The following is a 23231-nucleotide window of genomic DNA, read 5'->3' as shown; positions in this document are numbered from 1 at the left end:
GCCGGTGGACAGTTCTGATAACAGTGGCCATTGACGCCCCTGATAATGTTGCTCTCCCTAGGTTTTTGTATCGTTAGGAAGGTGGTAGTGTGGATACACTTCTGAATGGCAAGGTGGATGTACCCATTAGTGAGCTTGCTTTTCTTTGGACTCGTTGTCGGGTTTATGGTGAAGCTGATACGGGAATGAATGGGTAGGGGACTTGGGAACTTAGAGTAATTTTAGGTTTAGGGTAGCTTACTTATGAAAAGGTTTAGATTTTTAGATGGAAGAACGTGGGTGTTCATCAAGAGTGCCTAGCTTATCAGATCTCTGATTTTTGGAACATTTAGGCGTTCTTGAGAAGGCAATACTTTTATGTTACATTTAGGAATTTCAACAATCGTATGAAGAATAACTATCAACTTCTATTTCACAATCGAGCCTAATCCCTCGCTTTATAATATCGGGGAAATTTTCAGCCTATTATATCACCCGAGCGAATATTAGCGCTGATGCCTAAACACCGATAAGCCGCCAAGTAACAAGCACTCTTTCGCCATCCATCATCGGAGTAGTTGGGCCTCGTGATGCCGCGAGAATCGCGCCAATAAATCCTCAAAACGAAATGCAGAAAATCCGCATGGTAGGTTCGCGACAAGTCGAACAAAGAGGTCCCCGGTCGCTTCCTCGTCGACGCGCGGCCTAAAGGCGGCTGATTTATACGTTACTCGACGCGTGTCCGTGTACACGTATAAAGGTAACATAGTACAAGATCTTCAATTACACAAGACTTTTCCAGCGTAACGACCGCAAAGGCGAACCCTTTTCATCTCTCAGAAAGCGCTAACAACGAGCGTCGAGCGAGATCCTTCGCAATCGAGGCGAGCTCTCCGTTCGGATGGATGGCTCTCTTCCTAAGCGAGACGCTCCTACAGGCCTGCACCAATACATTTTGAAGTTGGGATAAGGAGGAGAGAATGGAAAGAAAAGTTCTTTAGAGATAACTGAGGGGAAAAATTGACGCGATTTTTTTGAAGATATTTTTTTCATTCTGAGTTTCTGGGTGCTTGAGGTACCTATAGGTACCTAGATATTTGGATGAGATGTGTTAGGTGATAGTGTAAGTATACGTTTTGGAGTTAGACCATGAGAGAATTAATAAAAATTCTACTCATCCCAAGACAAAGCCTGGGTACATTCCAACAACTGAAAAATCTGCAATGAATGAGGCTAATCTCTTTCATCTCCGAGAATCTCAAATTCTTCCACGAAACAATCTCTGTATCCCAGTAATTACTCCGTAAGTCATATTGCTTCAATATAACGAGCTAATTCTTCTTCAAAGTGCCTCATCACGAACACTAAAACTCAACTTTCCAATACTCTCACCTTACAGTACCATCCAAACATCGAACATTCTGAACTCTTCACATTGAATACCCAAGAACCATAGAAGCAACCTAATCAAACATCCACTCCCCTTTTCTTCAATCCTAGATTCCCTTCACCGCCTTCGAAAAACGACCACGACAAAATCCACGTGTAGCCAGGAGAAATGACCGTATCAGAAGCAAGGGTAGAAGAAACGGAGCCACGCAGAAAGGAAAAACGAAAGAGACGGTGGCTACAAGGATCCAGATCGGACTTTCTAACGATTCGGCGCGGAGCGTGATATGACCCGGGTCGACCTCTCGTTCTGGAAGCAGAGCCAGCGTGTAAGCGCGTTCGCGCACGTGAACGTCAATCGAACGGGGATCGATTAATCATTAATAGGCGATAATATTCGTCGGCGAACGCGTCGATCACGAGGCGACTGTATCGAATGATCCCGTCGATCCCTCGCGCGTCAAAATCGGGATCCGTTCGCTGGCTTGATGCAGAAATCGGAGCCGGCTTCCTCGTTACATCGATCAACGATTTACGAGGAACGGGGTACGCCAACGTAACACGACTCGTCGGTAATTGCACACGCCACGAATGTGTCTGACGGCTCGACATTTTTGGAGCGGCGACGCGGGATCGCTGATGAACGATTTGCATGTTGGGCGACGCGGAGGATGCTGCTTTCTACCACGCTGCTCGCTTCTGCCCCAACACGCTTTAAATAGATCCGCGTAAGCCTGGACGAGCCTTCCAGGGAGAAGCCACGATTTTTAAGGTGGAATTTATGAGGGCCTCGGTGACTCGATTTCTGGAGCGAAAGCGATAAAAGTGACAGCGATATGGAATCGGGACTGCCGAAATGGGAGTGAGAGTGGTGTGGGAGGTGCCTTGGTTTACTTGGAAATTAGGTGTAACTAAAGGTAGATGAGTGTGTAGAAGAATTTAAAGCTCGTCGAAGTCTATATTACACTTTCCCAGTTTTTAATTACACTGAATTTTTATTGAAATTATTTCTCCCATCTTACATGGATGGTGTATTTGAAAACATTGCTCTGAAAATTCTCAATACTTGGTAATGGATTTTTGCTCCTATTTAACGAGGAAAATTAGAGTAAAAGTAGATGTTCGAGAAAAGTATCAATGCTCACGTCTTACTCTTAAGAAGCCTCAGGACAGTTTCTCCATATAACCAGAACAAAGCCCAGAACATAGTTGGAACGAGCGACAAGCACGGGGCCAATAAAACGCGAGCGAAAACGATGGAGGAGTTTGCATGAAGATCATGCGTGGGACGTGAAGACACGATATCTTCTTGTGCGCCACAACACGAAAGACGTACGAACCGATTCGACTCGCATTCATGACTTTCTAACGATCTGGGACCGAAGTGTCTCATGTCTGTATGCGAGCACACACTCGAATACTTTGTAAGAATGTTTGCACGCGGTCGTTTTAAAACGATCTTCCTTTGATTCCGAAACACGCAGAGCTTTTTACGGGCCACTCAAGTCGCTCTGCAATGCTTCTTCTTAGTGTAACTTTTCACTTTATAGTACTTGCTGGAGATCACTTTTACTCGTGATTCGGTTGTCAAGTGGACGAAAGGGAATGCAGAAATGAGAACGTTCTTCCTTATTATGTTGGTCGTTGTAATGAACTGTAAGAAGGTAGAGAGGCAGACTTATTGAAAATTTCAAGCTCGAATGACGTGAGTCTAATAAGGACAAATTGGTAGGTTCCCAAGTTAGGAAAGTAGAATCTAATCCAGTCCTAATTTTCATAGTATTGTATTTGTCTTTGGATTCTAATACTACATTCTACTACCTCAAAATCCAAATTAGGTATTTTACGAGCTTTAGAGTCATACACAGCACTGTAAGTAGAGCGCCATTAACAAGCAATTAAACCGTGCTCGTTCGAATGTATGTCTTTATTGACGATCATAAATCACGGCTGCCAAATGCCCTGTGATAATTAGATACGCAGTATCCCTGGTAATTATTTACATTTCCCGGGCGATAGTTTCTCGCTGTTTCCATCGAACGAAAGTGAGCGTACGTAGCCGCGGCACTATTCCAGATCTAGATAAGGATCGACGCTATAATTCCGCGGGATCTACCGAGGGATCGCTCTCACCGTTGATCGGACCGCGGTATCCTTTATAAGATAATCTCTCCGAGACCGCGCGACGCGATACGCTATTTACGAACGGGGGAATCTTGTAAATTGTACGCTCGTGCTTCTCCTATCTGCGATTCGTCACGAGAGCCTGGATCCGCCTTCGTCGTCGATCACCTGCTGAACTTCTGCGTTCGCTTTTCAAGCCACTTTGCGCGGCCAAACGTTCACGCTTTCCAGTTAGCTACTTAACCCTTTCACGGTGGAATCAAATCGTGAGAAATGTTCCAAAATATCTAATTCTCGATTCTAATAAACTTGTATATACCCCAACTTTTTTCTTGCAATTTTACTAATTTTATTTTCAAGGAAATAACTATATTATATATATGAAAACTTTGTATAATAGAATATTCTATGTCATGCAAAGGTATTTATTGGTTTACTTCTCAGATATTCACTGAATCCCCCTCGCCAACTGCAACAAAGACGCTATCTATTCGGCCCCCCAGTATATTCACAGGTTGGTCCCACAGCAGTCCTCGAATCAGCTTGGATGACCGATCGAGACACTCGAGGACTCTCCCTGGCTCCCCATTCGTTCTCGGTTTAAGTGTTCATGAATATGCATGACTAGATGGCTGCCCTCGCAAAAATTTACAGACCTGACAGTCTGACGTTTCGAGGACCGTGGCTGCAAACGAGCCCTGACGATAGCTGGCCGCATAATCGGGCCTGACAGTTCTCGAGGAACCACGTTACGCTCCGAAACGGCCCGAGACCGCGTCAATGTTTTCAAGACGTCAGGAAGGTGTTCCCAGAGTAGTTTCTTGTCCCTAATGGAATCGGGAAGGGTGCCAGATGAATAGATAAACAGACAGCAGGAGTTCTTCGAAGGATGCGTCAGGATTTTGGGGACCCCGAACTTTGTGAAGATTCTTATTTTCAATGAAAATAAAATCGTGTCAAGGTACCTCTTGAGGTGGTGCCTCGTGTTAAAGTACTTAGATGGATTTGATTTCGAGAAGTTCTGGACAATGTTCCTTAATCACTGTTTAAACAATATTAGTACAATGAAGCATATTACTAGATGGAAGACTAGAACCTGGTTTCAAGCTCTTGACCCCTTTTTATTCGAAGAAAAGTATTCCTAGATGATTTCTAAATGTTCGAAGCGTCATTACCTTAAGCGACAAAAACCTTGCACTTGAACTAACACTTTACAAGAATTAGTGGACGAGCAAAGAAACTTGCACACTTCTAGACAATCCATCTTCGCTAATGATAAGAACGCAAGAAAGAAACCGACTTCAGAGAAACGTGTGTCTTATGTGTTGGCTGTAAGAACGAGCAGCGATTGAACAGCAAAGAATTTAGAATCCTTGCTGCCTGTCAGGTGTGAGTGACCAATGTGACAGGCTAATAACTTCGAACAGAAAAACCAGCTGTGGAGAAGTCGCAGAATCTCACTCGTGGCATGGTGAACTTTGTAACGAGGAATACCGCGGCGCTAATGACTCGGCGAACCTTTAATCATCAAAAATTAATCAATCCACAAGTATTGAGCTCGTAATTATAGTGATTATAGCAGAATGCTCAGATGAGTGAATTTTGATTATTTAAACGAAATTTTAGTAAATGACTATTATAAATAAATCAAGAATTTGGACTATTGATTAAAATTAGATTGCATTTCTCCATCGAAGAAATTGAGACTTGTATGTTCTCTAGAAAATTTTTAGTGGTAACCATATACTCAACTAAGAAATACTCATCGAAACACAGACGTGTTGTATCGAAGATATAACTTTTCCTTTCAACAGAAAAGTACGTGAAAAAGTACCAAGGCGAGCGATTGCGAATATCTTCACGTTCTCTGAGGAATTTTGCCCCCGGGGATAGAAAAGAGAGAAAGAGAGAGGAAGAAAGAGAGTTCACGAGAGCAACCGAGAAAAAGGGGGAGAAAGTGCGGACAAGAGAGATCAGAGAGGGGTGCAGGGTCGATTCTAGCTTCGAGGGGTCATTATAGAACTCTTCTAACCAGCGCAACGTCTCTTCGCTGATGCCAGACTGTCTGGATTGACTGATGTCAGGTCATTCAATGCTTCCTAGACCTCCTTGTTGCCTCATCGCGACGTGGTTGTCGAGAGGAGGTTGAACAGTTCTAAAGATATTGCGCGCCACGGATCTCTCGGTACGCCTCATTACGCCAACGACTTTCAAAAGCAATTAAAACTGGCACGATGAAACATATTCCGTGTGGCGAGACACGAGGGCCACTCGTTTATTTTCGAACCAATTGTGAAACACATTCGAATACAATTTTTTAAGAGTTTCGCACTTTTATGTTATGAAGAATAGACTAGCTGCAATGCGATTGATGAGAGAAATCTTAAAGTGAAATTAAAGCAATGGACAAGCGACTAGATGTGAACTAGTGGAATTTAGAAGGTAACACAAGTTTGAAAGTGGCTATAAATCCAAAGATTCATAAATAAAAATTTCCATAGTGTAATCTTGAAGAATCCTCAAACTGAATAATTAAACCAATTAAAAGTTTTACTATCATAGCTAAAATCGCAGGTATAGTCAAATAAATAATTAAGAAATCTCAAAGTGACTCTGGTAACCACTTCTTTATCCCACCCAAACCCATCTTTCCCTGTCATTATTGTTTGCAAAATTTTCCCAGACTTCACGTGACTTCTTGCGAAATTTACTGCTACGTGCATCACACGAATGTCGCAATCGGAACGTAAGAGATCCATATCAAAGAAAAGTACTGACTCACCTGTGCGTACTCTGCGCAGCTGTCGATCGACGACACGTAATTGACGACGTCCTCAATGGTCCATCGATTTACAGCTTGCCCATCGCCGCAGGGCATGTGGCCGCAGAGGGAGGGACACCTGACTGGAGGTGGTGTGGTGGGTCTTGGGGTGGCTTTAGGCTTTGGAGAAACGCTCCCAGATCTCCTGGTCTCCGGTCGTTGCCTCTTGCGCGGAGCAAATCCTCCTGGACTCGAGAGGTCCAAGGGACTCGTTACCCCTGCGTCTCTTTTATTCGCACCTGATACAGAAAATTTATTCTCAGTGAAAATTAAGTTCAGGATGTTCATTTGTAAAGTGTGATTAAAGTTGGACAAAGTAACCTTAGAATACACTGTGGCTTAAATATTAAAGTCGTTTAAATTATAAAATAATTGATAAATATTCAATAAAAAAAGTGAAATAAACATACAACTCAAGTAATAAATAAGGCGATTAGCAGAATTGCTCAGTATTGTAACTCATCGCATCACAAATCACAGATTTTCACAAAAACTGTAAACACCGATCGCGTACTTCGTCCAGAGGTCCTTCGTCGAGGAAGGTTCGCGACATACTAAAAGCTATAAAGTTTTTCGCCTGAAGGAGAAGCCTCTCATAGTAGGAAGTAAACAAAATAAAAACCCTCGAAGAAATTGTTGGAAGATGCAATGCCAACATATCGAATATACTAGGTCTTATAAAGCCTATGATTATACTAACAATTAAATATAAAACTTCAGTATTAGTTTTTAGATTGAATAAAAAATTGAATTACCTTTGAGGTACGTTTCCAATTCGGCCGCATTCTGCGCAGCATTCGCGGTCCTCACCATGTGCAAAAGCGCCTGTGTCGACGACATATCGAGCATCGGTGGGAAGACGGGGTTGCCAAACAAACTGTCTTGCTTCGGTTCCTTCGGGTCTTTGCTGGAAAGAGGCGAGGTGGTTGGCACAGTCGGCGGTTGAGGTGCACCCAAAGGTGCCATCAAACCGACGAAGGGCGTCGCGGCCGTTTTAAACGCAGGAAACCTCGGATCTAAACCCGGAGGGTAGCCATTCCTTGGGGAACTGAAGTAACTGCAATTTCGAACACGTTCTACTTGTATCTATATCGCCAAGAGATTCATAACTTCTCCACTATATGCAAACTTTACACCAAATAGTTCTACAAGTGACAATTTCATTAAAATTCAAAAATCCCAAGACAGTACTCTTTTCCAATACACATCTCGACAAATTACAGTTTCCTCCGCTTAAGACTCAACATTCCTATAACTTCCTCGCAAACTAGTTTGCAGACAGGATTACAGAACCATTAACACGTATCGTTACGACAGAGTTAATTGCATCTTTGCTTTATCATTACAGTACGTGTTGAATGAGATCCTTGAAACTTCACACTTGCTAAAGATTCTGTAATTTAGTCTCTACAGTATTCAAAATTCTGTCTCGAATATATTCAAATTAGCGGACCATAAATTCCTCGCTTCTCCCTGTATTTTAGTTCGTTCAGGTAAGATGCATCCCATGCATGCATTGGAAGGACGCTGGTATATATTTATTCAGCGTATCGGAACGTTGAACGAGATACTTTCTCCGCAAATGTCACAGATCGCTAGGATCCGAGCGTCCTCGACATGAGGATCTATGCCTGATAGCTGACTGATCAACCGAGCATCTTCTGCTCCCCCGTTCCGAGGCAATGTGCCGGAAGGTACATAATTGAAAGTCTACGTCTATCTGTGAACCCGGAAACCGGTTCCACGTGACAATATTGCGCACTTCCGAGACACCCAAGCACCCTGTCTCCTTGGAACATCAATATTTCAAGGTATGTAACAAGACGATCAATATTTTCCCTTCGTTGCATTGTATCCTCGTCGGAGTGTCCGCCGATAGAGTGCCGCCGCTTACGCGTTTCTACATTCCCACGTATGCACACGGAACAGGGAGATCGCATGAAGAATGTCAAGGCAAGCGTCATGGCTTCCAAGGTCTCTTATGCTCTCTGCTTTGAAGAATATCTGCGTTCGAAGAGACTGATTGGTGGCTGTGGTTAGGAGGAAGCGTGGATTCTTGGATTTTCTATGAATTCTTAAGGAATTCCTATATATTTGAGAAGCTATTTGCAAGTTGAATTTGAAGTTTAAGTTTTTCAGAGGTATTCCACTCTGCGAGACATTAGGCTAACTAGACTTATCACCCCATTTTAGAACACAGGTACTATGTCCTTATATCACTGATAAACCTGGGCTATGCAATGTTGGCAAAATATCAAACTAGTCTAGTAATGGTTTATGAGAAAAAGAGCTGCTATAATTCTAACCACGAGAGTCTCAAAAATCTCATTTCTACTGGAACATGAGAGACTACATACTCATTAGGGTTGGCGTTGTTGTACTTGGCAGCGAGGCTTCTCATGAAATCGCTGTAGTTCCGTCCCATCATCTGCTCCATGTGTTTGAGGTGATGGGGTGGTGGTGGGCCTTCCGGTCCACCCAGAGGGGTAGCATTTGGCGGCGTTCCTGGATGGCTAGACGACGATGGTGTCACACTCCTCGACGACGTGGAATTATTGTCTGGTGTGAGGCGTTCTGTTTTGACCTGGAATAAAAAAATATTTCCTTCCTTTTAAACGACGATTCGTATGAAGATTCTATAAGTGATAGCAAAGGATAAAAAGGTAGCAATGGTCGAATAGCTAGCTAAGAAATAGTCCCTAAATCTATCGAATGGAGAGGAATGATCTTCTACTGTCCTTCGTCATTGAGAACGTACAGCGAGCCGCTTCAGTTTCACTCGGGGAGGACCTGACCTAGCAGGAAATATCTCTGTGCATTAATTCCAAGGAACAGATTGCATCTGAGATATGGTAATGAAGGCAACGCGTGGCGTAAGAGTTGACTCCTCTTCGGCTGTAGGAGAACGCGGCGTGACACTAAGAAGAACGAGACTCGATTGGCGTAGAATAGGGTCCCCGAGGAGTCGGAGAAGCCGCTTGAAGAGACCACGGTAAATCTCTTTCTCGCCTCGAGACCTCTTCCTGACAAGGGGCCTCGCGACATAGACACGATCCCGCTGTACGTTTTGAATAGCCCTGATCTTCGTCCAGTTCGACCAGCCAGTTCCCCGCGTAAGGGGATACCGTTGAGGACAGTTCTGTTGAAGGCAGCCTAAGACTGGATCACTTCCACGAGGAGTGAACTTGAACGACCAACCATCTTTACAATCCTCTTAAGTTAATACTTTGAAACGCTTCCTTTCTGAAGGTGGGGCGATAGAGAGCAGTCGTCATCTTTCAGCGAGGATAAGTTGACGGAGGAGAGAGGGATGTCGAAAGTCAACAAGTATCCTTAATTTCGATTTAGAGCAGTATTATAGTTTTCGAGATACTAGCTTAGATTCTAACTAACAGTTGATGTATCAGTATATCCAAATTTTTCAATCCCTAGGGTATAAGCAGTCGCTTGTACTATTCAGCTAACATAAATCAGTTGAGAATCCTGTCCCACTAGAAATCCTCTTCTCTAGTCCAACTGACTCCACTATTCTCCACTGTTCCCCCTGTTCCGTTGTCTCAACACAGAGGTCTTCATCCGATCGACGACGAAAGATAGTAGCCAGCAAAGAATTTCCACGTGTCATTCGACGACCGTTCTGAATGATGACCATCGATATTTCTCGGCCACCGAACCGTTGCCTTTTTCTGGCCTCTGTGTAGGACATTTACAGAAGCGTTCAACGACCACGCGGATGTCAGCGACGGAATGACACTGCAGCTTTGGCTGACATCGCTGTCATAGAGCACCGGTCTGGACTGGGTTGGAAGAGATTCTTCGTGTCTGCGAGTACAGACTACCGCTTCAACCGATGGATTCTCGACGGAGAAATCACTCGAAGTTTTGATGCTGATCAAACACTTCAGGCACGAAACTTTTGGGAATTTGTTGGAAGACAAATAGTGAGAGTACCACTGTACGAGAGGTGATTTTAGTATCCATAGAAAGATCGTAGTTTTTTCTAAACTGGAGAATCGATAAAGATTTCCCAAAAATGAATACAGAGGAAAAATATTTCAGTGATGGTAGAAATAGTCAAGAATTTCTTCTCAGAAGTTGATAATTGTGTAAACTAATTAAATACAACTATTTACGCAAAACACTGACTTTCTTAAGCAAATTACTTCTAACCTGCTCGCCTTGGAAGCAGTAAAAACCTGCCACGTTTAGGACATTACAAAATCTCACGCTGCAATTAACTAATTACAGATGCAATAAAACGACTGATACTCGTAAAGAATTTTTCAGTCTAAACTGGTTAGTATACCTCCTTTCTTAAAGGCGAGCATTATTCTAGCTTGACTAATTAACATTTCCCATTCAATACCTTCTATTTTATATGTTTATATCATAAATAATTATTTTTACTCTCAAGTGCGCTACACTTACTTGTGTAGTGTCGAGACCATTCTGATTCTGCCGCCTTCTACCCCTTGGCGGTCTAGGGGTAGCCGCACCAGACAGGTGGGCTCCCTGGGGGCTCCCGCCCCTGGCGTCGACCGCTGTATTCGCGGCCAGGGTGGCCCCGTCGTTGTTTTCCGTGTGTGTCCCTAAATCGGTCGTCTCTCCACGATCGCCGCCACGTGGTCCAGAACTTGCGGACACGTTTTCACCTGACACCTCACCTGGAAACAGAAAATTTCATTGGTTAGTTCAATACCACACTATTTTTTCTTTCGCTTGCAACTCACATATTTTACTCCAGTTCAGACAATTAGAAGACTTACAGTCTCTATATTTCCTACTCTTGGTTCCTTAAATTCTGAATCCTATTCCAAACATGTATCATATTTCAATCTCTAAAATCACACAAAGTCACTCGCACCTCCCTGAAGAACCCACCGAAAAACTAAAACAGTCATCCCACAGAAACTACTAAAACACTTTCCCAATCTACTCCTTGAACCTTCTCCATACCAGCTCCCCGTTCTTACATCAGTACCAAAGGCACATCCATTGGACCAGTTCCATCACATCAGCGCAGATCCCCCAGTAGGCAATCCGACAGAACTAACGTCCTCGTTCGGATCAGATAATCTCTAAAATATCGACCACCCGCGCGCCGCGAATCGGCCGATTACAGTCTGGCTCTAAAAGCCGGCCGCTTCCCTGGTCTTTACGCCACAGCTGGCTGCCGACTCGTATTTTGGCGCATCACCGCGCCGATAAATCCGCGACGGATCGCTGGGCCCAGTACGTTCCCTCGCGAGCGCCGCTGAGCCTCTAACACCGGTTTCGTAACGAGGCGGTAGCCGAGGATACGTCGTAAAGCTTCCTTAACGTCGGCCCGTGTAAACGGTGTCTTTCGACACGAGGAATTTCGATGAAATACGTTAAGAGAGGGATAACCCCGTAGGACGCGATTACGCGGTGGCTGAAAGCCGGCGCTAGGCGGAGAAGAGATTTACGCCCAATAAATGAACCCGTCCCACCACCATTATCTTCAAGCTCGATCGGAGCCGCGTATCTGCCCGTGCTGAGAATCGTACGGAAGTTTTTTCGGTACTGGTCGGCAAAAGAGAGGAGAGGCGAGGTGGGAAAGGGCGAAGGACCAAAAAAGGGGTCGAACCGATGAAGGGTCAGGGGAGAGGCAGGGATCAGGGAGGAGGGAAAGGGCCAGGAAAGGGAGGGAACGCGGAGGTCACTGGCCACATTAGCTACCAAAAATATCCAATAAATTCTTGCCATCGTTAAATGGCCGGAATTTTATGGCGGCAGTAACTCGTACGCATGGCCGAATTTGTTGGACGATAGGATCGAACGTGGCCGAGATGCTCGCATGCGATGCTTCCCTTTTGCTTGGGATCAGATGCTGCCACGATTTCGCCATCGTCTGCACACGTGTACCATTAGTTTTATGGGAACACTCTGCTGAATTTGTTGCTCGCGGCGATTCTGTTGCAGTCCGAATGTCTGTTTTGTATGCTCGATGGAGAGTGTAGCGGACAATGTAGTTTTCCTGGGATCGGGAGGAGTTCGATTGAAGGTTTTAATGGAGTGTGAATGAATCGAGTATAGATTGGGACGTGCTTGGAACGTTTTATGAGGAATTAGGTAGCGATTCCTGTGGTTGAAAAAGTAGGAAGTTAAAAATGGTGATGGATTAGCGTATTAAAATATCCAATAAGAGAAAAAGTTTAGTACGAGCTACTCTAAGTTTACACGTGGCACAAAAATTTGAGATTCAATTTAACTACTTGTACCTGATCTTATCAAAGGAAATGGAAGAATTAAATTGCAACATATAATGAGTTGCAACGCATCAAAGATGCATCGATGATGGTGTAAAAACGTCAAATTAAATTTACTTTTACGACTCTTTCAATATAAGGATAAAAGGCTTGAAATTGGTAAAGTTCTATTACGGTCAGCGAAAAACTGTACATCGATAGTAAACGGCGTTTGTATGACAGTCATTATCCAATGACTTCATCATTTCGAAGCCCGATATTTACAGCTTCCCATAAAAATTCTATTAGATACTATCTTCTAACAAGAAACCGAGTTTTTTCCTTTTCGATAGGATCGATTCCTACGGCGCTTGGAAATTTAAAACCTCATCTTTTCAAACACCTTCGAAACAAGAGGATAAACTTCTTCCATGGAAATGTTTTATGGTTACTTGTTGAATATCCAATTACAGATACAAGAAGCATAAATGCATACAATTTTTGGTGTCGATTTATTGCTTTTAAAGTGATAAATTATGTCTCATAGAAATTATATGTCTGAAATATTTCTCAAAATTGCTGGTAGGTAATCACTACATGTCACTACAATAAAAATTCAGCTAGAACAGTTTCATATTTACCTATGATCTAGGTATTTAATAAATTTCTGAAAATTGTATATCGATAAGGAAAAGCTCTAATTTCATCTATCAAAATTTCTCTCTGGGCTACAGATTTATACAAAATGAATGAAAAAAAACAGGAAGACAATAAAAAGTAGAATAAAATGCAAGAAGTAAAAATAACATCTTTTTAATTACAATTTTCCAATGCAATTCGATGCGGCATTTGATTTAGAGCTACCGTAAGGAAAGCTCGTAAAGTGCTATCTAACTGTTTCCTTCGCATTCCCTCACGTTTTCTTTAGAAGATACATCTTGACCGCAGCTTTTACGAGTGTGGTAGTGCGGCCAAGTCACGTACGACAAATATCATAACTCGAATTCCGGAACTGCTGGAGGGCCAAACTATTGTTTGCAGATCGTTTCGCGGTTATTTACGGCTGAGTGAAAAATTACACGCAGTTACGATCGTGGTGGATGATAAAATACGAAACAGTACGTGAATTGTTCCTGACTACTTATAATTTGTCTTCAAATATTGATTTCTCTCGAATACCTAAATGCACTGCAATTTTCAAAAAATACAAATTTCTGAATACCTTCAATACCTGTAGTGAATATTGCCTGCAGTAGAGTTGTGTATTTCAGCACAGAAAGAAGCAAGGAAGTTTCGTAGCAAGAGAGTTAACTTCCAAGCCACGACACATTGTTAGCTCGTATTAACACGTCGTTACGATATTTCGCACTCCGGTCTTGCATTGTTTCTAAGATCAACTTGAACGAACTTCACGTCTCGAGCACACGGCGCAGTTGAAAGCAACTTTCACATGGATCTTTTTATCTACGTGCAATATAAATAACTTCAGCGCCACTTCAATTTTCTTTAAACACCAAATGCCTACTCACTTTTTATATCGGCACGTTTGCGTACTACCCAAAGCTAATACAATAGTAAAGAAAGGCAGAACAAATGAAACTGTTCACCAGGTGCAGCGCCAGAGGAGGTCAGATCCGTAAAAATCGCCGCCACGTTCCCGGAAACGGACGGCGCAGCGGGATTACAAATTGCTTAATTATCACGTGGCTGCTCGAAAATGCTCTCCGAGGGGGGAAGAAAAGGCATGGGACACCCGGAACTCCCAGCGATAGGTGCGGAGCATAAATTATTTCGCGAGACTGCCGCTAAAACGAATTGACCCTCGGGGTCAAGAATAGAGCGGCGCGCGACAGGAATAAAGATGGCACCGTTCCTTTCAGTCGACGTTAATTATTCCCGCCTCGGGAGCCTTTTTCGACGAATTCCCCGCGAACTGCCTCGAAGAACACTGAGGCGCTGGACTAAAAGACGAAAAAAAGGATTATAATCGAGAGGCTGTCAGCGAGATGACTGATCATCGTCTCGTTCTTTAGCAACGTCTGCTCTTCTGTCGCGCTCTGATCGAGTTCAGTGTCCCTCTTCCACTACAGACACGCCGAAGAAAATTATCCACTTTTGAATATAATTAATGAGCAACAGAGGGATCTTATTTTGGACTTAAAATATGGGTGTTTCTAATTGTGATGACAAAATAATTGGGCAGAACTTGATGCAAGGTGTTGGATAGAGAGTAGATGAAAGGTACGAGTAGGCTCATGTGGTCCAGGTTTTGAAAGATAGAGTGGCTATTAAGCGACCGTTTCTATAATTACGTCAGGTGTACTGTAGATCAAACCTATCTAACCTGATGATACGCAAAACAATCTCCAATGCTAACCCCACTAAATTAAAAAACCTCTACCCCATTCTTTCACGAAATCTCTCTACACTGAACTCTCATCTGCGTGACCTAAAACCCTCCACAGAGAAACAGGTGTAGCAGAGTTCGCCAGAGCTTCCAGGTCAAGCGAAGAAACAATACACCTAGTGATCAGTATTGTACTCGGTCCACGTAAGTGATTCAGACACAAGGCCCAGTCAGCGACAATAATTATCCAACGAAGCGGCCTTTAAAGGCCGCATGTATGCGCCAGGCGAAAGAAACGCGAACGCAGGAAGGAGAGATTAGTGTCACGGCGTTAACGCGATCAGCGCCGTCAGCAGGCCGTGGCTGGCTGGACGTCGGGGATCCTCTGCTGTAAATCTGCCGTAAATTATGCGCGACCAGGAGGGCCGGTCGGCCGCGCCATTAAAGCGGGTTATGCCCGTTTCAAGTGGAAAATCATAAGCACCGCAAATACGCCGTTATTACTATAGACGCGCCACGAGCACGCCACTTATTTTGTAATCATGACTAATGCATAATGCAGTAGCCAGTGCACCGGTGCCCGTGCGTGCATGTGTCATTCACTGCCTCTATGTGGGTGCGCGCACCGCGGCTCATTGGGAGCTTCGATACAGGTCTAGATATAAACGTATATAAAACGCGACTGTGAATTTATAATTAACGCGCGATTACGGTGAACAAGTGACGCAATTATTGGCAGCGCGAGCCTGTGTGGGCGTAGCGAGCGTTCAATATGCTGAGAGGAAACGACGCTCGATGATGTGGGGCTTGTTCCTGGTTTCAAGTCACTTTCAGGGTTTCACTGTACTTTGTCCGCTGATGCAAGCGAGAGTTCGTGATACTGATCCATTATCTACGATTATGAATTAGTGGTTCATGTAGCCTTTGCTGGAGAAAGTATTGGTGCTGTTGAGAGGCTTGAGAGGAAGGGGGATCTAGATGAAGAAAGATTTGAAAAATTGGAAAATTTGAAATACTAGAAACTTGATAAGTATGTTTATCAGAGGTCTATGAGTAACACGGACTGAGAATTTTAAGGTCTGATGTGGAGTCTGATGAGCTTATAACGAGAAAACGTATTATTCGAAGCTTTCATGATCTAAACGGTGCATTCCCCATTAGGAACGGAAATCAGTAAAAGGGAATAAAGTTCAGTGCAGTGTAACGAAATGAACATGAACAGACACGAAGGTGAATAACTATTACGGTTAAGTAGGTGAAGGCACTCGGTGCACGCGAGGAATCATCCCGAGGGAGAGAACGTCGCGACGCTACTATGCAGAACGAGATCCCGCGGCGTGAAATATGGACGTGATGAGGTCGACGTTCTACGCCGACCAAAAGGTAAAATTGCAGACGTTCTGGAGCGCTCAAATATCGTTTCGTTCGCGAACTACAATTCCCTTTAGAGTTCGTCTAAAAACTGCTTATCTGCAGAATTCTTTTGCGATACGATAGTCTGTGAGGAGACAATGTTAGGAATTTGTAGAACTTGATGACACCTAATCGTCTCACGTGTCCAGTTCTTATCCTCCTCTATTTCTTCAAGACTCTGATGGGTTTACGCAACGTATGGATATGTGATTGCTTATAGTTATAGAAACTTAAATAATTGTCACTTTGTCAGCCACTTTGACCTCACGTTACCATTATCCATCATGCTCCTCAAACCTCTCTACTCTAGAATTCTATACTCTTCCTCTAACATACGTGTACACACAATTTATTATCGAGCCAAGAATTCTTCCTGCAGATTCACTGTTACCATGACCAACGAAATCGAATCGCTGGGGAACGCTGGCTCCGCGAAATCCCCGGGGTGCCCGAGATGGCAACGAGCGTCTGGCTCAGCATTCTTATCAAGTATTCCGCGACCGCGAACCAGCGAATGCACGATCCGATCGAGAGCTGACGGTAGACCGCATAATAAGACCACGTATTCTTCCCGTCGAGGCGTAACCTTGGTCGTGCGGAGAATGGTCGAATCAGCTGTTTCAGGTGGAAGGCCTCCCGTGGTACACAATGGACTGTCACGTGACTGGCAAGCGTTTATTAGCCGGCAAGAGGCAAGAAAATGGGCGGTGAAAGGAGAAGGCAGGGGGACCGTAGAATTTATTATGGTTCCGGTTAATTAACATCCCCTAGAAACGCGTGGAGCGTATCCTAAAGACCACGGGCACGTGCTGACTTACAGTCGTAAGAGAGCGATATTTCCAAGATAGGAAGGTCTAAGAATTTACTAATTCAATACAATATTTCTAATCCACTCTTCACACGCTCTATCGCAAAGCTAAACGAAACCCCTTATTATTACAGTAATAAGATGCGAGATCCAAGTATGGGCTTCAACACTGTCAAGACACATAAAAGTTCTGATCCCAAGATGAGAATCTAACACCTTGTACATCTGCACGTAGAATTGCCTATACAACGTACAATTACCTACAAGACAGTGTAGATAATTATACATCTCAGCTACATTGCTGGATCCAAGGATTCTGCAGCACGCGTCCTCGGATGCACTCATTATCCCACTATTTAATATATTCCAAAACTCATTCAAAAACGAATCACACATTGTCCACCCTCCTCCCTGAAATCCCAAGTCCCATCAAGATTACCCCCAGAGGGCGACCCATCGCATCCAGACTCCCCATCTCTAAAAGGCAGCTGCACCTGCTCTGAATGATCGCAGGCAGTCTGTGACAAAAAGCTCCAGGAAGAGCGGCACGCACTGTTCACCGTTTGTTCCGGCAGAAGCGGGCAGCGGCGAGCAGCGTGCGGTGACCTCCGTAGCCCCGTCGTATGGGGAACGAAAAGAAGAGGACGAAGAGGAGCGGACTGGGAGGCACGTGAAGAAGAGGAAAGGTAGGTTGCTGCGTGACGTAGCTTTCGCTGGCCATCACGCATATGTTACCCTCCGCGAGGGGCCTCGTACGCGCCTACAATGCGATCCGCGGGGTCATTCCACCTCGTCGAGCTCTTCGGCTCCTTCGTATTCGTCCGAGCCTCTTCCGCGGCCGTGTCGTGAACTTCGTTCCGCTCGGCCGTGGCCGTAGGTGTCTATCGGCTTGCGGCCACTAGCCTAGGCCCCTTGCCTCAGGGTCGCGTGTGCGAGGGAAGGACGTAGGTGTCGTGAATGCTGGGCGTGACTCGCGTGTCACTTTGGCCGGATGAAGATCGACGATACGACGCGACGAGATACCTCGGCTGAATGGAGGAAGTTCGCGCGAAGTAATGCGCCTTAAATGATAATTTTTCCCCTGTTTCTTTTCCTTCTGTCCGAGGGCCACGGCGAGTGGGAGTGGAGACACGCGAGGGAAGGAAGTTGGAGAAGAAGATGTAGGGAAGCGAGGGGCTGGAGGCAGAAGCGCAAATAGGAGTGGGAGCGAAGATAGATGTACGAGGACTATGGCTGACACGGGCTTTGGCGGAGATTAGGTGGTTCGTGAGATTTATGAGACTGTCTTTTTGGAGGTAGCGTCCTCTCGACTGAGGGGATTCGTGTTCTGAGGAAGTGTTTGGTGTTTGGAGATTTGATTAATAATAAGAGTTTTTTTTTTCTTTTTTTTTGGTAATTTGAGATGCAGTGGACGTGGAAGCAAATTAAATGGATGTTCACAGTCATTTCTAGTAATGATCAAACGACTTGCAGCTAATGTACCTCCCATGAATTATATTAATTAGTGATGATCTGAGGAATCCTGGAATTTTAACGAATCGATTACGTCGAATGGATAAATACTATCTGAGAACTGAATTATGGTCCTATGGTTATCTAACACAGCAAGTAGATGTAAAGATAGAATTCGAGAGCAAAAAGGAGTAAAGGTGTGCTAAATAGAAGAAAATGCAAAGTGATAACAGGAAAGAAATAAGAGTAAAGGGAGCTGACGGTGCAGAAAGCAGTCGTAATAGAAATAAGTAACAGAAATGGCGATTGAGGTGAAGATAGTGGCGAGAATGGTGATGCAGGAAGTAGAAGAGATGTAGTAGTGAAGCTGAAGAGGAGGTAAAGTAGAAGTAGAAGTAGAAATGCAAGTAAGTGTAAGAGTGCCGAGGACACGAGTATAAATAAAGGCAATTACAGGGACAGAACTTAATGAGGAGTTAAGTGGATGAGGAAGTGGAGAAATGGGTGTAAGTAAAGGAATAGCAACTAGAGTAACAGTGACTGTACAGATAAATTGCACTAAACTTGTTTCACTAATTATGCTAGCCATTCACAGTTGAAATTACGCCTACATGTTTTGAAGTATCCTGTGTGTATAAATTTAAGCTAAATTTCGTTTTCGATTAAGTACTTATGGACTATCTATCAAACAAACTGTACTTAATACTTGTTACTTAACGCTTAAGTATCTCTGCTTCATCAAATATGCAATCTATTAACTTAAGTACTGATGTACAGACAGATATCATGTACAACGATATTTCTTCTATATGCAAATTTTACAAGCAATAAATACATTATGAAAGGAAGACAAAACACAGCTAGAAGTTCTATATCTTAGAAAACAACAATTCCTACGAACATTTCACAAATTATGACCACTTTATCGCAATATTTGCATCTAAAATCGTGAAAGGCATACCTCTCAACATCTTTACGATGTTCCATTACAAAGCTTGCACATCTTGCAAGCATGTTTCCTACGCAACACACACGACACGCGACGATAAGACCTGTCGGCGATTCGACAGGATATTTTCACCTTTAAGAATCGAGGAAACTGTAGGACAAGTCTATAAAAAACGACTCCCACGACTCTTTCATTTCTCTCGAAGTTTCTCTATTTACATATTCCGTACTTCCCAGGGAAATGAGTTACGTAATTATATTATCACCACCAGTGCAAGTGGTACTCCAGAGGGTATCAGAACCTAGTCAGAGTAAAGATTTACCAAATGCCCTCGTCTCATAAAGCTAAAATTGAACCTGGAAACTACTATAAGGTAGGAGAAATAATTTGCATAAATGAAGGACGTGAAAAACTGTGCTGCAGTTAACTTGTCAATGCCTTGATAAAAAATCTGTGTTATAGCTTTAAATGTAGCGATTACTAACAGTAGCTACTCGAGATTATCAACACGTGGCAGGAGTTTCAGAAAAATCCACAACTATGGTATCGAACGCTGAGGCAAGCTGAGGTGCAGTAGCTCGAAGGGAAGAAACGTGACGGAGGAAAAAGCCAAGAGAGCTCGAGCAACACGCAGAAGCATTTGTAACATCGCGAGGAGATAAAAACTATTAGATATGCATCTAAGCAGGTTAATAAACCACCCACACGTCAGACTGTCGCGCATACAGCATACTGGAAACTTTCCACACGCAGTTGCAGTTGCAGTCTTACGCGTCCTGGCACTGTTCCTCTCTGTCTCGCCCTGCCCCCTTGCTCCTTATCTCCCTCACCTTCTGCTGGTCGCGTATGTTAAAGTTGGCGACCGAGGAGTGAGCTCCAAGCGGATGACAAACAAAAAATGACGTAGTCTCGATGCACGAGGAGCGATTAACGATACTCTCCCATCCCTCGTGTCATTGATAGCTTGGCAGAGAGACTCTCCAGAGACGAACGAGAGGCGAACGTTAAAAAGGCATGCTGTGGGTGATAAAGGAGGAGTTAGCAATGACGTTTGTAAAACGTAATGGGAAGTGTTTAAGATTCTTTTGTTTCGAGCACGATGGTACAGAGACAAGGGAGCCCAAGGTTGGAGCATAAATCATCGCCTCTAATTGCTGTCGAGGTACAACGGAGGTGTTTTAAAACACTACTTATGATAATGCTGTGAGGAAAAGTTTCCTTAGGAACAGGATGCTCGGTACAAGAACTCTAGGTCCTGCTGTCTTAAGTCCAGATTTATCTCCAGCTTCCTCACTCTAAGATCCACATGAGTACAATATTTCCTTCTACAGACTACAGACTTGATGTCAACTCATCTGCATGGTACTCCCCTAGAGTCACTAAAAAAATTCTCTCGCTCCAAATAATTTAAAATTATGACAATCTATAGCGGTCTAATCTTGCTCACTTGCTAACTTACACTATCCACAAAACGATGTCTGCCAGAATTAAAAAATAGAGTCACAACCACACACGGAAAATCCAGGTTCCATCTCCAATGTTAATCGTCGACATCCTTCGATCAGCTCAACGATTAAAGCGCTGTCCGTGCCAGGCAAAGGTATCCGCTGATTGTCGACAAAGAGCAAGGTGTCCTCGTGCGCGAGAAACGATTAGCACCGACAATCCACTCTCGTTCCACGGCTCGAGGGAACAGGGGGAGCGCGGGGGTGGCGGGGGAGGAGTGGAAGTCAGGTACGTGGGTCGAGCAAGGGTCACAGCCGGACCACGACGAGTCACCTGCGGTGTGACCGATGCGAGCAGCCAGCGAACGCGCTCGCTATCATCTCGAGTCCCTGGCCTTCTTCGTCATCATGGCTAATGCTAACCGCTCGGCTGGTGGCGTACAATCGGCTGCGAATTTCACTGACATCTACTCGACGTGTAGAGACTCCGCGAGTATGGTGAACAACAAAACTGTAGAATATTTTATGCGCGCTTGTTTTATGCAAATTTTAAGGATTTGAGTTATAGGAGAAGATCTGAGCTCAGGGAATAGCTGAGAGATATCTAGCTTAGAATTCTTTTTCTAAGTTTCATGATGAAATTTAAAAAATTCTTAAGGTTGCAGACTTTGCACAGGAGTGCAAATGGCAAAAAGGTGACGTAGAAAATAAACTTAATGAATTCGAACATGATCCGCCTATTAATGAAACTGTACAAAAAGTAATAAAGCATATTCATGAATCTCTGTTGCAGACGTGTTTAGATTGAAACACTTGATCGTTAATTCATTAGGTGAATGAAGTAAGGATGAAGTAGACCTTCGATGAGACTATTCTGAAATTTTGAATACTGTGAGCTTACCAGCTCGAAATTCAAGCCCTTTATTTTAGAGTATACTATTGACAAAAATTATATTCTGATGGAGACTTTTGATCAATGTGAGAATATTCACTGATCAGTTGCGTACCTCTGAGGTGTAATACCTAACATATCTGTGGATATTAGTTTCGCGTATGAAAGATGACGAGCAGTTATTATACTGCTAGGAAGATGGTAGTAACCTGTGTACGCTAAATCGCAGGTATTAATGACAATAATGGACATCGTACGTCACGGCGTTATCACGAAGCGCATTAGTCTAATCACTGACATTGTGTGTAGAAGACTCTTGCAGTAATTATCTCGTCAGATGGAAACCGCCTGTGGAATATTATTAACAAAAAAAGGAATTTGTCAAAGAATTTGTATTCGAGTTCATTAATCTCTAATTTATAATTGAAAAATAAATCTCTTGATATGTCATACCATATACAATTCCCTAACATTGCCCATCTATACCATCACTAATTAAATTGCAAAACACTTTTATTCTTACAAAACATCGAGGCCAAGTGTCTCACGCAAGGTGAATATTCTGAATACGAGAAGTCTGCACAGAGCATCAGCATCAATAGTTCTCATAATTAATCGTATCGCCAATCGAATTTCAACATTCGACGTTTGTCAGCGAACGACGATCCCAGTTAAGCCACGGCTCGTGTGTCAAGGAGTCGTTTGCTAATTATTCCAATGACAAAAGCGACGTTAACGAATGCAGTCAGTGTATCGAATGCCACTGATCGACACGTCGAATGGCGTTGTTTCGAAGGACGTACGCGGCTACGCGAATAAATTCCTCTGTCCCCACTCTGCGAGATGTATTTCTATAGAAGAAAAAGAACTCTTCTTATACAGGGTGATTAAAATGACGGTGATTGAGTGATGTACATATTTGTACCGAGTGAACTAAATACGAAGAGATGAGATAATTGGTATCAGAACAAATAGTAGCTTATGTGGTTCATAGACCGCTTACAGATATTCATAAATCATTGAAAATCATTTAGTACCACAAGTTTGCAAATTCCTGCACTACCTTATATGTGATCGTCAGCCCGTATCATCTTGAATGACACACTACTCAAGAAGTGTCATCAGGAAATAGTTACGTGACCTTAGATGACTTCCTAGCGCTTACTCACCCCTCTACGTCAGTGCTTTACTTGATTAGCAGCTTATTCGCTCCGTGTGTGCCTGCTGTTTGATAGTAATTGATGTTAGTTTAACAGTAATTACCAGCATAATATATTGCCACACTAGGAACGAGCATTCCATTTCTTCTACGAAACGCACCGTGACCAGCTTGACTAATGGATGTCTTTCCTGGCTTCGCGCAGCGATCGTTCCTGCGTTGGATTTGATCCTTGTCTCTAGCG

At 43.6% G+C, this 23231-nt stretch overlaps 1 protein-coding gene across 1 annotated transcript in view; it reads right to left on the bottom strand.

Moving 5' to 3' along the window:
- The window catches only part of LOC143183829 (uncharacterized), a 118594-nt gene that overhangs the window by 50865 nt on the left and 44498 nt on the right, over nt 1–23231 (bottom strand). Inside the window, exons 2-5 of the mRNA XM_076385566.1 lie at nt 10742–10977; nt 8671–8897; nt 7069–7370; nt 6275–6552 (exon numbers count right to left, since the gene is read on the bottom strand). Coding sequence (XP_076241681.1) covers nt 6275–6552; nt 7069–7370; nt 8671–8897; nt 10742–10977 — 1043 coding nt within the window. The remainder of the gene's footprint in view (nt 1–6274; nt 6553–7068; nt 7371–8670; nt 8898–10741; nt 10978–23231) is intronic.

This window comes from Calliopsis andreniformis, chromosome 9 (genome assembly GCF_051401765.1).
Source record: "Calliopsis andreniformis isolate RMS-2024a chromosome 9, iyCalAndr_principal, whole genome shotgun sequence".
Classification (NCBI taxonomy): domain Eukaryota; kingdom Metazoa; phylum Arthropoda; class Insecta; order Hymenoptera; family Andrenidae; genus Calliopsis; species Calliopsis andreniformis.
The sequence above is the reverse complement of the archived record's forward strand: the minus strand, read 5'-3'. Positions and strand labels throughout refer to the sequence as shown.